The 17029-nt window shown below is 52.2% G+C and overlaps 1 protein-coding gene across 1 annotated transcript; it reads left to right on the top strand.

The window, feature by feature from the left end:
* The first annotated feature begins 1097 nt into the window (after window positions 1-1097).
* On the top strand, window positions 1098-4233 carry LOC306652433 (prickle-like protein 1). Its single transcript, XM_079125334.1, has one exon. It carries the CDS (start codon window positions 1364-1366, stop codon window positions 3851-3853), a length of 2490 nt encoding a protein of 829 aa, XP_078981460.1. The 5' UTR covers window positions 1098-1363; the 3' UTR covers window positions 3854-4233.
* Window positions 4234-17029: the final 12796 nt, after the last annotated feature.

A 17029-nucleotide genomic window follows, 5' to 3' on the forward strand; every position in this document is an offset into this window, starting at 1 on the left:
AGGATTTTCTACACCCTGGGCTTTCAGGGATAATTGTGGGGCAGAGCAAGGCAGACCCAGGCTGCCATCTTGGTTGGTTTTGAAAGGCATAGACCATCAACAGGTGCCTTAGCCTTGAAAGTGCATGTATGGCCTGGCCCTTCCAATTTCTTCTTCATTCTCTGGGCTCACTACAGTCTTTGGACACACAAAGATCCCTGGGATGTGCACACACAGAGGAAAGTACAGGGGAGGCACAGTGAGAAGTGGCTATCTGCAGTCCTGCGGAGGGAGCCTCAGAAGGAACCAAGCCTGTCAGCACTTTATCTTGGCCTGCAGACCAAGCATGAGAAATCAGTTTCTGTGTTTTTGGCACCCAGATGGTGGCAGTTTGTGATGGCCACAAAGTAGGATCTGTACAAGTGGCCCCAATGTTATTTTAGACTCGAAATCTATGTGCAGAAGCCTGTTTTTTGAAGGGTGGAGTTATTCCCCTGAAGGCAGCACTGGGCCTTGACTATCCTTTTCTCCATCCAGCAGTCCCCATAGGTTCTCAGAGGAACCCCTGGGTGTCAAGCAACCTGGGAGCAGAGACTGAAACCATGGAAGGGGCCCCCAAGCTCTGAGCTCCTACCCCTTCTGGGTTCTGAGCCACAAGCCATGGCAGTCTCTTCCCCAGGACTGACTTACCATTCAGTCCAGTGGGCAGGGTGTCCTTTTCACAGTTCTCCTGGGGGCTCAGCTTGGGGACTCTTGAGCTGCCTGAGCAAGCAGGTATAAAGCTGAAGGACAGAAGCCAGGAGGCCCAGGTGCCCTGAGGCCCCAACCACGTTCAACCTTTAATGGCTCCAGTTGACTTGTCACTTCACCTAAAAGTCTCCCCATGTGAACATGGTATTTGGCACAGAAATTTTGAAATAAGAAGTAAAATATGCCCCAAGTGGCCTAGAGGCATGGGCCCAGTGTCTGGCTACTCACCTCAAACAAAGGTCTGCAAGATGTGTCAGTGGCCAGCTCAGCCTTGGCTTGACCAAGTGACCTTAGGCAAGTCCTCACTTCTTTCTCAATCCAAGTCCTCATTTGGAAAAGCAGAGGCCTGGCCCGCGCCGCCTCCTGCGGCTGCAGCCGCCCGACAGCGCGCCCGGAGCATGCCAGCCTCTCGCTGCCTGCGCTGACTTCCTAGAGACAGAGGCTCGCACGGTGACTTTCTGGGCTCTGGATGATTCGCATGCTGCGCACCCTCGCCCAGCCTTGAAGCTGCCACCGCATCTCTGCAGACCCGCGGAGGCACCGAGGACTGTCCAAACGAGTTCGCTCTCCCAGGCGTGGGGAGCCATTATTGGATGTCCTTTGACTGAGAGATCTGGTTTTTAGCTTTATTATTATGCCTTTGGAGATGGAGCCCAAAGTGAGCAAACTGGCCTTTGGTTGTCAGAGAAGTTCCACTTCGGATGATGATTCTGGCTGTGCACTGGAGGAGTATGCCTGGGTGCCCCCAGGCCTCAGACCAGAGCAGATCCAGCTCTATTTTGCATGCTTGCCAGAGGAAAAGGTTCCTTATGTTAACAGCCCTGGAGAGAAACATCGGATTAAACAGCTTTTGTACCAGTTGCCACCACATGATAATGAGGTGCGGTACTGCCAATCTTTGAGTGAAGAGGAGAAAAAAGAATTGCAGGTGTTCAGTGCGCAGCGGAAGAAAGAAGCACTTGGAAGAGGAACGATTAAACTTTTGTCCAGAGCAGTGAGGCACGCCATGTGTGAGCAGTGTGGGTTGAAGATAAATGGAGGGGAAGTTGCCGTGTTTGTCTCCCATGCAGGCCCTGGAGTGTGCTGGCACTCATCCTGCTTTGTCTGCTTCATGTGTAACGAGCTGCTGGTCGACCTCATCTATTTTTATCAGGATGGAAAAATTCACTGTGGCAGGCACCATGCGGAGCTGCTCAAACCACGGTGCTCAGCATGTGATGAGATCATTTTTGCTGATGAGTGCACAGAAGCCGAAGGTCGCCATTGGCACATGAAGCATTTCTGCTGCCTCAAGTGTGAAACAGTCCTAGGAGGACAGAGATACATCATGAAGGATGGCTGCCCATTCTGCTGTGGCTGTTTTGAGTCTCTTTATGCAGAGTACTGTGAAACCTGTGGGGAACATATTGGTGTTGACCATGCACAGATGACCTATGATGGGCAGCACTGGCGTGCCACAGAAGCATGCTTTTCCTGTGCCCAGTGTAAGGCCTCATTGTCAGGATGCCCCTTCCTTCCCAAACAAGGTCAGATTTATTGCTCAAAAACCTGCAGCCTCGGTGAAGACGTTCATGCTTCTGATTCTTCCAACTCTGCATTCCAGTCGGCCCGATCAAGAGACTCCAGAAGAAGTGATCAAATGGGCAAAAGCAGTCGGTCAGCGGATCAGTGCAGACTGTCTCTCCTCTTGTCTCCTGCTCTGAACTACAAGTTCCCTGGTCTTTCTGACAATGCTGATGATACCCTTTCCCGGAAGCTGGGTGACCTGAGTCTCTCCAGGCAAGGAGCAAGTTTTGCCAATGAAGAATTTTGGAAAGGCAGAATAGAGCACGAGACCCCTGAAGAATGGGCTGAGCATGAAGATTACATGACACAGCTCCTTCTCAAGTTCGGTGATAAAAGCCTCTTTCAGCAGCAGCCCAGTGAGATAGATATTAGAGCCAGTGAGCACTGGATATCTGATAACATGGTGAAAAACAAGACCGAGTTAAAGCAAAATCATCAAAGTCTTGCCAGTAAAAAATACCAATCTGATATGTATTGGGCCCAGTCCCAAGATGGACTGGGTGATTCTGCTTATGGGAGCCACCCGGGTCCTGCAAGCAGTAGGAGACTCCAGGAACTGGACCTGGACCACGGTGCTTCAGGATATAATCATGATCAAACACAATGGTATGAAGATTCCCTGGAGTGTTTGTCAGACTTGAAACCAGAGCAAAGTGTTTGGGATTCTATGGATTCTTTGACTTTGTCTAATATCACAGGGGCTTCAGTGGATGGAGAAAGCAAGCCTAGGCCATCACTATATTCTCTACAAAACTTTGAGGAGATGGAGGCAGAAGACTGTGAGAAGATGAGCAATATGGGAACTCTGAACTCTTCCATGCTACATAGGAGTGCAGAGTCCTTAAAAAGTCTGAGTTCAGAGTTGTGTCCAGAAAAAATCATGCCTGAAGAGAAGCCAGTACATCTGCCAGTGCTGAGAAGATCCAAGTCTCAATCCAGACCACAGCAGGTCAAGTTTTCAGATGACGTCATTGACAATGGAAGCTATGACAACATTGAAATCCGGCAGCCTCCAATGAGTGAGAGGACTCGGAGGCACGTCTATCCTTTTGAAGAGAGGGGATCCAGACCCCACCACCATCACCGCAGGAGAAGTAGAAAATCTCACTCTGACAATGCCCTGAATCTTGTCACAGAAAGAAAATATTCACCCAAAGATAGACTGCGGCTTTACACCCCTGATAATTATGAGAAATTTATACAGAATAAAAGTGCCTGGGAGATACAAGCATACATCCAAAATGCTGATCTCTATGGACAGTGTGCCCATGCCACATCTGATTATGCCCTGCAGAACCCAGGAATGAACAGGTTTCTGGGACTCTGTGGTGAAGATGATGATTCCTGGTGTTCTTCCTCCTCTTCCTCCTCTGACTCAGAAGAAGAAGGGTATTTTCTTGGACAACCAGTCCCTCAACCCCAGCCACAGAGATTCACCTACTACACAGATGACCTTTCTAGTCCAACATCTGCACTTCCTACCCCTGAGTTTGGTCAGAGGACCACTAAATCCAAGAAGAAAAAGGGACACAAGGGCAAATACTGTATCATTTCTTAACTGAGTAGCTGTGGAGATCAGTTGTTTAAAATTTAGCCATTAACCATTGGAATCTTATCTTTTTTTCTTCCATAGGAAAGTTGCTCAAATAGTTAAAAGTGCTTTCTATGCCCATGTACATGAGAACCCTACTGCTGTTTACAGTGCCAGATTAACAGTTGAAAGGTGTGATTTCTCCAGTTTACCCTCCTTGGATGGTGCCAGGGTAACGTGACATGTGACATCTGGTGCCTGTGACAGGTGCATTACAGTTTCAAATAGCTGCTTTGGTCTCCAATCCACAAGAGAATACTCAAACTCTCCTGAGGTGATTAGATGGGGGTGTCCATTTTAGAAGATGGAGAACTCCAGCCACCTTGTAAAGCAATAGTGTTTGTCTTTATGTATGTCAGGTTGGCTCAGGTCCTGACCGGTATATCTTGTTGTGAGGCATGCACTTGTCACAGTGACCTAGCTAATACTGTGCATCCTATTGTGTGAGGCCGACTTGTCCCCTTTCAGCCCTTATTAGCCAGGTACACATTGTATTGTATTAGCTCCAGCTACAGATTAAAAAAGAAAATTGCTATTTATAATGTAGTATTTCATAGACATAAGTGTATTCCTAATTTAACAGTGCAAATATTAATGTATATACTGTACAGTTCAGATTTTAAAGCTGATATTTTTATATCCCGGAATTGCAAGGTTTGTTACACTGCAGTGCTAGATTTGTTAGGGAAGCAGAAATAGCATTTATGGATAAAATGATTGCTTGTATTTTAGTCAGGGTTTATAAGTTTTAGATGGTTAAATTTATATTGCCTAGTAATGGAAAGTTTAGTTTTTTTGATTTTTCAATATTAAAAAGGTTCTGTATGCATGGTGGGGCTATGTAAATAGTCTTTAAAACTATGGCCCTATTAATCTTAAGAGTGTTATTTATGGGTCAAGCAATGTAAACTGTATAAACATAAACAAACAAAAAACCTACACATACCCCTGGAATATATGGTAAAAACAAGTAAATACTGTCTGGGTGAATGTTTTTCCCTGAGGGTGAGGTAGGGTGCCTTTCCCATTCTTGACCAGGTAATGATTATCTCATGAGAAGAGTCCAGAACTACAAAGATCACTTTTCCTGGCAGAGGTCTTTGTAGATTTGTTATTTGAAGAGAGGTGACTCCTTTTTATCCTTCCCCTCCAGCTAACTTGTTGGCCTTTAAAAGTGATTTTGAAAACTGGGACTTTTAGTTGTTTTCTTTTAAAATCTTTTAGAGGATGCTGTGACACTGAATACTTCAAGTTCATATGAGGTTCTAGTTCAAGGGAATATTATGTTGGATTTGAACTAATGAGTGAATATTTTGATATGTGCCATTCTTACATATACTTCTCAGTCTAATTAAAGGTCCTGGTGGCATCTGGGGCCTTTTAAGAAGGTATTTAATAAATGTTTAATAAATAACAAACTACCTTTCTGAAAAAAAAAAAAGAAAAGAAAAGAAAAGAAAAGCAGAGGCCTGAGGCAAGGTTTCCCTGAGGACTTCCTGGGATGGAAACAAGTGAGTCTGCTCCCTGACTCTGATCTGTTAAACATCAAGCTTCACAGAGTCAGTAATTGCCTCCACCTGAATACTGGGACATCAAGCCCTGAGCAACTATGTCCCACTGGGTCAGCTAACCCTCCCAGAGACTGCACCCTCACGGCACTTCCCAAACCACCTGCAGAGGTGGAGCTTCTGTGATAAACCAAGAGAACCTGACTACAAAGGCAGGGAGCCCTGGGCTCAAACCTGAGTGCCATCACATACTTACAGGTTTTCCCCCACAGAGCCTCAGTTTCCCCACCTGCAGTATAGGTGTGATAACATCTCCTAATATAGATCACTGTGAGAACTTAACAGATGAACTATATAAAGCATTGGGCATTTGGTAATTGTCACTTCCTTTTTCCTAGGATAACAATAATAAAACAAGAAAACAATGACCAAGAGATCATGATTCCTGCAACCTTAAAATAGCCAAGAACCCAGAATAAATAAAAACCTCCAAAAGGTTGAAATGTAGCTGTGAGTATCTGAAAAGAATTTGGATAGAGTGGATATTGATGGTTTTCCCAGTAAGATGGACAGGGAGGAGACAGTGAGTCAGAAGACCTGGGTGTCTGCTCCCTCTGCCACCTATACCACATGGCCTGGTCAGATTGCTTTTTATCTCTGCCTTGGGTGTGTCTTTCCCTGATGAGGTTTGTTGGAAGAGACCCTGAAAAGGCCTTGCAAACTGCAGAAATTTTCAGGACTGGAGAGCTCAGTGTCAATTCCACTGTCCAAGCAGTGAGAACTTGGTGGGAGACTTTGCAGGGAGGAGAGTGACCTGCCTGGAGGAAGGAAAAGAGGAGGAGCCCAGGTTCCACAGTCACAGGCCAAAGCCCTTCCCAAGCTGCCTTCCACCTCACCACCTGCCATCTTCCTCTAACTCCAGGATCGCCCCTCCCAACCAGGCCTTGCACAAGCAGTCCCTGCAAACCTGTGGTTGGTGTCTGCTCTGTCCTTGCTACCTTCTGAGACCCTTTGCTGCCTACCCCTCAGAGCCCTGCTAAGTACCTCCTCCTCCATCAAGAGGAGGGATGGAAATGCCCATCTTTCCTCTCCTTAGTCCTCCCTTTCCCAAGGACCCATGGTGTCTGTTCTTCACGTGCCTCTGTTGCCCCTTTGGGCAGCAAGGACTTTGAGACGAGGTAATGTTGTATCTGTCTGGTCCCCTGATGCCCAGAATAGGCGCACGGGTGGGTACCCAGCAAATGCCACCCCACCCACACGGCACCCTGAACTGCTCACCCCCATCCCAGGAGAGGCTGTGTGTATCAGTTTTGTTTTTATTTTATTCCCGGTTTTAAGACAAGGTTGAGTCTGTTGAACATGGGACTGATTCTCAGGGGTACTTCTGCCCCTCAAAGATGTGATCTGTGCCCTAGGGTGAGGCGGGCATCGGGTCAGCAGACCCCTGAGGCAGGACTTGCCATCTCCTGATAGGAGGAAGACTCTGCCCTGCTTCCCCAGCTATGGGGGCCCCAAGGGCTCCGCTAGCCAGGCCCTTGAAGGGGAAGTCAGACCCTCAAAGCTTCAGGTCACTAGAAATGCCCCCGCACCCCCAGCAGCTCACCAAGGGACAGGAGCAGTTCATGTGGGCTCCCCAGATGCGTGGCTCTTGGGAAGGAAGAACAGCCCCGTTTTCTCATTTAACCCTAATGGCAACCCATGAGGCCTGGCCAGTTAGGAGGCTCTGAGAGCTGGAGGCCCGTCCCAGCCCAGCAGGAAGGCCACAGGGCCTCCTGGCAGGTCCCCACTGGCTGACAGCTTGTGTGCGGCTCCTCTGACTTCTCTGCTCTTCGCTCTGTGCTGGTGCCCATGTCAGGGATGGGACGTAAGGAGGCTGAGCTTCAGTTTACCCACCTATAAAATGGGGAGGCTTGGGACGCTTACTCCACAGGGCCCTGTGGGGACGGGAGGAGGAGGAAGGCGCCCCAGGCAGGCTGGTGTGGGTGGGTCACCCTGTTCAGCTCCTCAGCCACTGGCTCTTCTGGTCCTCTCCGAGTCCATATTCATAAAACTTGTCCAGCTGCCACCTCAGCATGTTGGGCCACCCTCCCTCCCTGGCAAATCCCCCAGTCCTCCAGCTTCAATCTTGGGGACTGCTCTGCTGGAACCCAGCTCTCCACCCCCTGTGGGGCTCTTGATGCCCCCCAACCGCCCCCTTCTGCTGGAGCTCCCGTGCCCAGCTGGCTGGTGCTCCTCTGGGACCTCCTGCTACCCATGCAGGTCTGGGGAGGGTGCAGGGCCACTTCTTCCCACAGAGAGGAGCCCCCAGCCCGGCCTGCTGCAGGGTAGATAATGCGCAGCACCTGGCTCTGCCTGTTCTGTAATCTCCAGCCCTGTGTGCCCCCCCCCCATGTCCCCATATCATCTTTATGGCTTTGGAATGATCTGGGCAGACACCGCATTCATTTAGCCAAGGGCACGTAGGTCGTAGGAAACAACTTACTCACACGTGTGTGTTCACCGGGCTGATAAGGGGGCGGCAGCCCTGAGCTCTCCCGAGCAGGGAAGAGGGAACAGGCACTTGGCTGAAAGAGAGCTTGGGAACACAAATGACAATCAGCATGGGGCAGAGTACAGTCAGAGTCTCACCTTGTTCTCAGGCAGCCAGGCCAGAAGCTCTTGGATCTGGGGCATCATCTAAGGTCTAGAGAGGCCTGGCCCTGGAGAAAGGAACCAAGCAGGTCTCTACACCTTCCTTCTTTTCTTCTAACAGTAAACCTTGAGTTTCAGGATGGGGGCACCTGGTGTGAATCCTGGCTACTGCCAGCTGTGTGATGCTGGACAAGTGGCTTCACCTCTCTGAGCCTCTGTTTCCTCATGTGTAAAATGAGGACAGTGATAAAGCATGCTTCATTCTGAATGACAAAGGTTAAATGAGAAAATTACCAAGAGCCCATGGCACGTTGCTGGCCCTGTTGCTGCTGCTCTGCTTTGTTATTTATTGCAAGCTGCTCACGTGCCAGGGTGGCACAAAGGAAATCCACACAGCCCCAGCTCCCAAAGGTGCTTCCTGACCTGCAGAGTGTCCCTCAGAAGCAGCCCCGAGTCACAACCCAAAATCGCACTTTATCTAGACAGGAATATAAGCATGCTCTCAGGCAAAGGAGAACGTGAGGTTGAACTTAGGAAGCACATAATTTAGGGGTGATTATTCTCATCACAAAAGGGACGTGCCACAGGGATGCAGTCACTTGGAAGCTCTTGGCCCTGCTCCCTGTGGAGCAGTTAATAGTGGTGCAAAGGGACAGACCCACCTGATGGGTCAGGCAGCCTGGCACCAGCCGTTTCCCTTCTCAGAGTCTCAGTTCCCCGACTGACAGTGGGACTGGCTAGTATGTCTACACGCCCCGCCCACGCTCCTGGGAACAGCAGCTCCCTGACTGGCCTCCATGGGTCTCCCCCACTCCCGACCTTGCTAAGTCACCTCCAGCCTCGCCAGTTAGCCTGCCTCAGGGCCTTTGCACATGCTGGTCTCACCCCAGGCCCCACCCCCAGCTCGTTCTTTCATGAAGTTCCTGGGCAAGTGTCACCACTTTGGGGTCACCCCACCTAAAAGATACTGAGTGCTCACTCTGTCGTCTTTATGATCTGAACTGTGATCAGCTCAAGCTTGTTTAGCCGCTGCTCTCGGGTGTCAGCCTTGTCAGGGGCAGGGTCCATCCTGTTCACTGTTGGGTTTCTCAGCACCTTACAAGGGCCTGGGGCCCTGGGAACTCAGATTAATTCCTGGACCTTGGTGTTTCGACAGGACTGTTTCCCCGACTTTGGGAAACTGAAACGAGGTGTGAATCCAGTTCATGGACAAGTCCCTGGGACCCACCTGCTTTCAGGCCTGCTGTCTCCCATGGAAGGCGCAGGAGTGGGCTCCTGGCCAGCCCTAAGGGAACACCTCCCAGCGAGTGCTAGTCTCAGGATCTGGGCCTGCCTGCTGTGAATGCTGGGATGGGGACATGGCTGCGTTTTGGCCCACGGTTCTCTGAGCAGCTTCAGCCCACAAGGACAGCAAAAGTGCAATGGAATCAAGCTCTGGGGCTCTTGTGTGACACTGGGGGCACCTGGGAAAGGGACAGCAAGTCCCCTGGGAGACCCCAGGAGGATGAGGCTGGGGGAGGTGGAAGGTGGGATTTCGAGCCAGTGGAGATTAGGCTGGTCAGCCACTTGCTTGGGGAGGTGAGGCTGGGCCTTTGCTTCCCGGTCCTTCTTGTTTTGAATTGATTCTGAAACTGTCAAAAGATGGTCCCTCTGATCCCTTTGAATTGATCAACTTGAAGTAGGTGCTGGGGGGAATCCATATCTATGGGAGGCCCACTGTGTGCTGGACCCACGAAGAAATGTGTCACCTGTGTTGTTTCATTTGAACTTCCCAATATCCGATGCCAGGCAGGTAGTGGGATCCTCCCTTGAGGGATTAGGAAAGAGTGACTCAAAGAGGTTAAGAAACTTTTCTCAGGACACACAGCTAATAAGTGCTGAAGCTGAGATTCGAACCCAAGGCTGTCTGATTTCGGAGCTGGTGCTGGCTTTATAGAGACGCTGGGAGGAAGGAGGGGCCCTGTGGGGCCCTCGAGAGCAGTGACACGACCTGGGAGCAGAAAGAAGAGTCAGGGGTTGGCCAAGGTGGGGGTGCAGCGTAGGAAGGAAGAACATCTGGCCCCAACAAGACACCTTGCATCCGCGCCCCCACCCTGCCACCCTGGCCCCAGCCTTGGGCGGGGGACTCGGGAAGGGAAACTAACTATCACGTAATCGCCCTGGCTTTTCTGTGAAATTTTTTTGGGACACATTAATTCCAGTGAATTCAGCTGAACAGCAGGAGCTGAGAAATGATTTGCAATTAGGAGCCCCACGGCCCCCCATTGGGACACGAGGCATCGAGTGGGGAATGGCCGGGGGTTGGGGTAGAGCTGCCACCCGGAATCAGGGGTAGCCTGGCAGGCAGGGCAGGTGGCAGTCAGGGTCCACATTCCCCGCAGCCTGAGGGCACCCTGCAGGCCAAGGCCCGGCCAGGCCAGGGCCACAAGAAAGGTACTGTCTGGTCTCTTTGCAGGGGTGGCCCGGGACCTGACTCCCAGCCACTCTGGGGGACAGTTCCTGGAGGACCCCTGTGATCCCTTCCAGTTAATGGTCCTCCCCAACTTGCAGGGAGTGGGGACGTGACCCCCATTTCTAAGGGGAAGAAGGGAGGGCTGGGACACAGGACAGGACGGCCTCTGAGAGGGGTAGGGCTGGGGAGGCAGGCACACCTGTCCCAGGTCTGCCATTGTCTGGCTGTGTCCCTTGCACAGGTCCCTTCTGCTCTGAGACTCGGCTTCTGCTGCTGCGAGCTTCTTCTAGGATTACAGGGAAACGCATGTGGATAGACACAGAATGGCGCTGGGGAGAGGCTGGCCCCACCTGTTGGGAGTGCTCCCGGTGGTGCTCCACCCCCAGCCTGGGGGAGGAAGTCACCGCGGGGGAGGGCTGGGTGAACAGGAACCACAGCCCATGTAATTGCTAGTCCTCTTATCGTCATGGTGCCCTGATCCAGCCTGGCTGGAGAGAGTGGCAAAGGGAGAAGGATCCGCAGGTCCCAGTGGGGACTGGCTGCCTGAAACCCTGTCGTGGGGCAGGCCAGACACAGTCCTGGCCTCATGCAGCTGCTTCTGGATAGTGGAGGGAGCCAGGCTGATGGGGCTGGTGATCTTCATCAGGGTAATCAGGAAGCTCTGGGAGGAGGTGACCAGTGTGAAGGTCGAGGTCATGGAGTCACCCCATGCCACCCCTGGGGAGCCCTCTGCACCATATCTGATGCCAGGCACTTGGTGCTGTGGTTCGGCACAAGAGGACACGCAGCACTGTTCTGAGCATCTTGCAAGTGTTCCTAGCTCACCGTCCTCACGGGGGTCTTCCCCGGCAGGCCCAGCGGGAGGAAAACACAGCAGAGAAGCCTGCACCTTTCCTTCCCTCCAGCCGCACAGCAGAAGGCCATGCTGGGCATCACCCTGGCCTGACAGATCTAGAAGCCCCTCCCACTAGGCTACCCAGCCTGCTTGCCCAGTTGCCGCCATACTCTATCCTATCTATGAGCAAGGCAGGCAGGACAAAACCAGGTGAGACCCTGAGAGGCTTTGCCTAGGGCCCCACAGGCTGCGAGAGTCCGGGAAGTGACTCCAGAAGTGACTCAGGAGTGGCTGTGACCCTGCCCTAGAAGCCAGCTGCTTCTTTCATGGGTCAAGGTGTGACCAGGTGTTCAGTGAAGGGGATTCTCCAGCGAAGAGGAGATGGCAGCTGTTGCCTGTCGATGGCTGCTGACACACACCTAGCACATTGTAGATCCTCAGTAAAATCAGCCTGAGACTCTCAGGGAAATAAATGACTTCCTGCTGGGTGTGGTAGTGACCACCTCTAAATCCCTGTGACTTGTGAGGCTGAGGCAGGAGGATCGCAAGTTTGAGGCCAGCCTCAGCAACCTAGACAAGAGCCTGTCTTAAAATTTCCTGCTTCCCTGGGCATCTGAGAGGCCCTCCAGCCCAGGCTGACAGAAGGAAAAAAAGTCCTGCTTTCTAAGCACTTGTCCCTTTGATGGCTTGGTGCCCCAGAGGGCGGGCACCAGGGACCCCTTGCCTCCCTCCACCAGGACGCCACGGAGGGGTCTCATCCCTCCACTTGATAGATAAGGAGCTGAGGCACACAGCTGTCCAGTCCACTGAAATTCCCATGTGCTGGGAAAGCCCAGGGCCCCTGGCTAAACAGGATGCTCGGCCACCTTGGTCTGGGGGACAGGCTGTAAGCCCGAACCTGCGGCCCTCCTGGCCCCTTGTCCTCACCACTATCCTGCTCTTCTGAATCCATCAGCCAGTCCCCGCCATCCCCGGAGGACCGTCCCGGCCTTCTGCGGATTTCCCAGCACCCGGCCATGGTCCCTCCTTATCTCCCCTGGTCTCTTGTGCACGAGGAGCAAAAGAACGCTCAGGGCTGCATCTGCACCACTGCAGCCAGCCAGCCCCTCCTGCCTCCTTCCCTGGCCGGACCAGATCAAGGGTGAGGCCCAAGCACATGTCATTTTCTTCGTGTAAAGTCAACATTCAGCAAAGCTTATCTGCCTGACATAGAAGGAAGTGCCAATTTCACAGGCGTCAATTACTTTGAGGAACGCTCAGAATGCCAGGGTATGAGAGGAAAATGAAGGCATTACTGCTGCGACGCGCCCGGATGCCTTGCACACACACGTGTTCACACGGGGGCCCACCCAGACCTGGCCAGGGATGGCGCTGACAGCTGCCCAGTACCCTGGCTGCAGGGGGTTCAGCAGAGCAGGACGCGGGCGGGGGTCTGCGGGGCTTCTTGGCTCTGGATTCTTCAGCCTGAGCCCTCCTTCTGAATGGGGAGCCGTTTTGACCCCCAGGGGACATTTGGAATCATTTAGGATGGGGGTGGGGGTAGAGATGCTGCTGGCATCCGGGGGGGTAGAGACTCTGCTGGCTTCCGGTGGGTAGAAACCAGGGGTGCCACTGGACAACCCACAAGGCACAGAACAGGGTCCACACGAAGAACATCAACCCCCACGTCAACCGTCATGAGGTCACGAGGTGCTGGGGTCGCTGGTTATTTTGTTCTTAAGAGTTTCCTCTGTAGATATGTGGATCTTATTTCTACCACTACTGACAAGGAAATATTTGTGGTTTTTTTTTTTTTTTTTTTTTTTTTTGTACCAGGGATTGACCCCAGGTACCACTGAGCCACATCCCCAGCCCTTCTTAATTTTTTTAAATTTTGAGACAGGGTCTCCCTAAGTTGCTGAGGCTGGCCTAGATCTTGCCATTCTCCTGCCTCAGCCTCCCCAGTAGCTGGGATTATAGGTGTGCCTCACCGTGCCTGGCTTGCACATATATATTTTGAAGCACAGGATTAAAGAAACTGAAACACTAAAATAGAAATGTGTTTTTGCTTAGGTAGTTCCCTGTCCTGGTGATTTTTCTGTGGAATAGGGAAATAAAGTCAGTGGAAAAAAGACAAACAAGAGATTTTAAAATGCTGGTCTGGTGGACATTCTCAGAGTCCATATTCCCTGGCTGAGCAATGCAGCTCTGAATGGAAATGCACCATCCTGGAGGGAACAAGTCGCCTTCCAGGAGGTTCCAAGGGTCCGTCTCGGGTGTGAGGCTGCTCTGCAAGGGGACCCCTGCCTGCCCTGGTGTCCCTGCCCCATGGGAGTGGGGTCCCGTGCCGCCTGTGAGGTGCTCAGATTCTGCCTTCTGCGTGGAGGCAGTTAAAATCCAGGGACTCGCTGGACAGCACTTCCTAAACTGCCCTCTTTCTACAGATCAGAACATCTCATCAGAATGCAGAGTCTGATTCAGCAGCTGGACCAGGCCCAGGAATCTGCATTTCTAACTGGCTTAGTGCCAGCCGAAGCCTTTTCTCTGTGTCTAGCCTAAACTATGCCTGGTGGACAGGGAGCTACTGGCTGGCCCATCTGGGATCCCTGTGGCCTCCGGGAAAGTCCTGGCCTCCTCACAGAAGCTAGCGCGCTATTTTTTTTTAAGCAAATATATCTGAGGATGCTCTTTTGCTGAGTGTCAATCACATTATATATGATGTAGTGAGCAGATGTCATGATATTATATGATAAAATATTATGAGTAAATGATATGCTATTTATTATGAGTGGGTGATCTCTGAAGCAGTATTATGATTATGGATATCATTATAGTGTGTGTTCTGGCGTAGGCAGGGGATTTTATATTCCTGGGCTCCGGCTCGAGGAGTCTGATTTAGGAACTTCCTTCAACTCACCTACCTCAGGTTCTGCCAATCTGTCTCTTTGGCTGACTGGCATGGAGAATCAGAACTCTTCAATCCCAGGGACTAAGCTGTGTATGGATTTAAGATTTCTGGTGATTTCAGGCCTGTGGGCCACAAATTCTGAGCATCCTGCCACCTGCCCAGGGCTTTGGCTCTGCTGTCAGGTCTGTGTGTAGTCTGAGGACTATTGAGTCACCCTGGACCAATAGCCTGTCCAAGGTACAGCAAGGAAAAACTCCACTCCAGGCCGGAGTGGAGGTGGGGGGACATTGCCAGGGGGGACAGGGAAAACCGAATTGAGAGAGAATCTTCGAGAGAAATAACAGGGACTCTTCAGCATTCATGTGACCAAAGCTGCCATCGGGTGATGCCAATGCAGACGCTCTGTAGATAAAGTCATTCCTTGCCAACCTGGAGTGACGGAGGGCATGAAGAGGAGGCTGAGTGGGTAGCCAGTCTCTTCCGGTCAGTAGCAATTCATTTCCGCCATATTCAATTCTAAGGTAAGGTCTTGCAGTTCTGAAGTCAGAGATGCAACCTGCTGCTAATTAGCCATGGCAGAAGCCCTGGAGCACTGCATTAGCTGCGAACTCTGGAGGAAGCTTGGCCAGGGTTAGCCCCAGTTCACTGCTCCCAGGCTGGGTGACCTCAAGCGGGCTACAGAGCCCCTCTGTGCCTCCATGAATGCATCTTAGACCCTGCCTAACAGCAGCCCCTCACAGGTGCTTCGGGGATTTGAGAGCAGGGCCTGGCAGGTGAGAAGTGGCCTGCAAGTTCTACATTATGATGTTTTAAATGATTATCAAGGAAACTGACTTAGTGATTAAAGTGCTAGGCCTCTTAAAGACCATTCCACTCCCAAGTAGCCAACATATGCTGCCCTGAGAGCTAGCAAGGCCAGCAGGGAGCCCGCCCACTGCTCTCCAGGCTGGAGTGGAGGTGGGGGTGGGGCATTGCCAGGGGGGACAGGGAGGACACCTCAGGGCCTCCAGTGTAAGCGGGACCCTTAAAACCTATAGGCATGAGTTATAGTCTCCATTCAGGTAGCTACTTCTTCTTCTTTTTTTTTTTTTAACATAAGGGCCAAAGAGAAGAGGCTCTCTTACTGATAATAACTAAAGTGGACATGGTTGCCTGTGATGATCCAGAATGAAGCCCCAGAGGAACGGTTCTCTATGTACCCCTCCTCCCAGCCCTCACCCGGGTAGGGGTTTGCCTTTGACTAAATAAGATTGCTCAACATTGGCACCACTGGCATTTGGGGTCAGATGGTTTCTGTTGGGGGGTGCTGTGTCCTGGGTGTTATAGGGTAGTTAGCAGCCTCCCTGATCACTACCCACCAGAGGCCAGTAGTGCCATCCCCCTGGATGTGACACCTTGAAATGCCTCCAGATATTGTCAAAAGCCCCCAACAAGGCCAACCCAGCCCTGGTTGAGGACCCTAGATCTGAAGAACCCCAAGATCCCCAGGGCTCCCGGCTGCCACCTGCACCCAGCACACTCTGCAGGCAGAGGCAGGTTTCCTGAGCACCATTCGAAAGAGAGGCAGACCCATGGGCTGGGTCATCACCCCGCATCAGGAGTGGGGTCTCCCGACACAGCACTCCAGTCTCTGATGGGTCCATCAGATAACCAAGAAAATGCAGAGGATCTGAACATGGCGGTTAACAAAGGTGAAGCTAGAGACACGGAGAGGGAGGCTGAGGGCAAAGTGGAGGTAGGGAGGCTGCAATTCTGGCTGGCCTCACTGGCCATGTCCACCTGTGGCTTGACCTCCTGGGCCTGTGTGTCCCCATCCATAAAGTGGATGTGAGGAGCCCCTGGAGATGTCCAACTGCTGAGGCAGGGCTGGCACTGCAGGGTCCCAGCCCCTCGGCCACGCCCCCAATATGCTCTCTACAGATGCCTGCCAACCTCTGCATTCCAGATGACAGCATTTGTATAATTTAATTTTTGTCCACCTCATCATTAGGACAGAAGCTCCCCGTGGGCTGACCCAGGGTGGATGTGTTCATGGCAGCCTCCCCGGACCTCGAGCATGGCCCGCTGCCCAGCTGCAGCTCTGGGTCTGCCAAATGTCCGGATCAGTGTTGGGACACACTTCTGTCCTTAGGGAACCCAGTCCTGCTGACAGAGGGGCCTCCACTCCCATGTTGGGAAACAGTTGGGCAATGGGGACCACCAGCCTCCCTTTTGGGCTCTGCTACCTGCTAGGTGCTGTGCTCAGTACCTGCATCAGCTACTGTGTGATTCATCACCGCAAGTCACCTCACCGTGCGGGCGTTGGGCTCAGCATGGTGGTGTCCCCTGCAGGGAGCTGCTAGGCAGGGCTCAGAGCTTCCGGGCCCGGAGGGGAAGGACCTGCTTCCACTCACCTCCGGGCCCAGGGCCTTGGTGGTGTGGCCACAGCTCCCTGCCACTTGGGCCCCTCCCTGGGCAGGTGGCTTCATTGCTGCCGGCACAAGAAAGAGTGTCAAGCAGGACAGAAGTGACAATCTTACGGAGCCGTGGATGTGACAGTCCTGAGCTTTGTCACATTCTGTTGAAGGGAACCAAGTCATGGGTCCCACCCACACTGGCAGCAGGGTCTTTGGGGACTGGGTAGGGTCTGACTGCCCAGGATCTTCTGAGCCTGGGCTGTCCTAGGCCACAGGACAGGTCCGGTGGCCCTCTCCATGGCTGTCACAGTGACGCTGCCACTCAAACAATGACAGCTCATCTCTGATCCACATGGTGTCTGGTGGGGTTGGGCATATGAGGTCGGTCACTGAAAAGCCCAGCAGCCCAGGGGGATGGTGCCAGCTGCAGCTTG

This window comes from Sciurus vulgaris, assembly GCF_902686455.1.
Source record: "Sciurus vulgaris genome assembly, contig: HiC_scaffold_210_arrow_ctg1, whole genome shotgun sequence".
Classification (NCBI taxonomy): Eukaryota; Metazoa; Chordata; class Mammalia; order Rodentia; family Sciuridae; genus Sciurus; species Sciurus vulgaris.

What these genes read in the sequence shown, in the direction of transcription:
- LOC306652433 (XM_079125334.1), top strand. Translation starts at nt 1,364, where the DNA reads ATGCCTTTGGAGATGGAGCCCAAAGTGAGCAAACTGGCCTTTGGTTGT.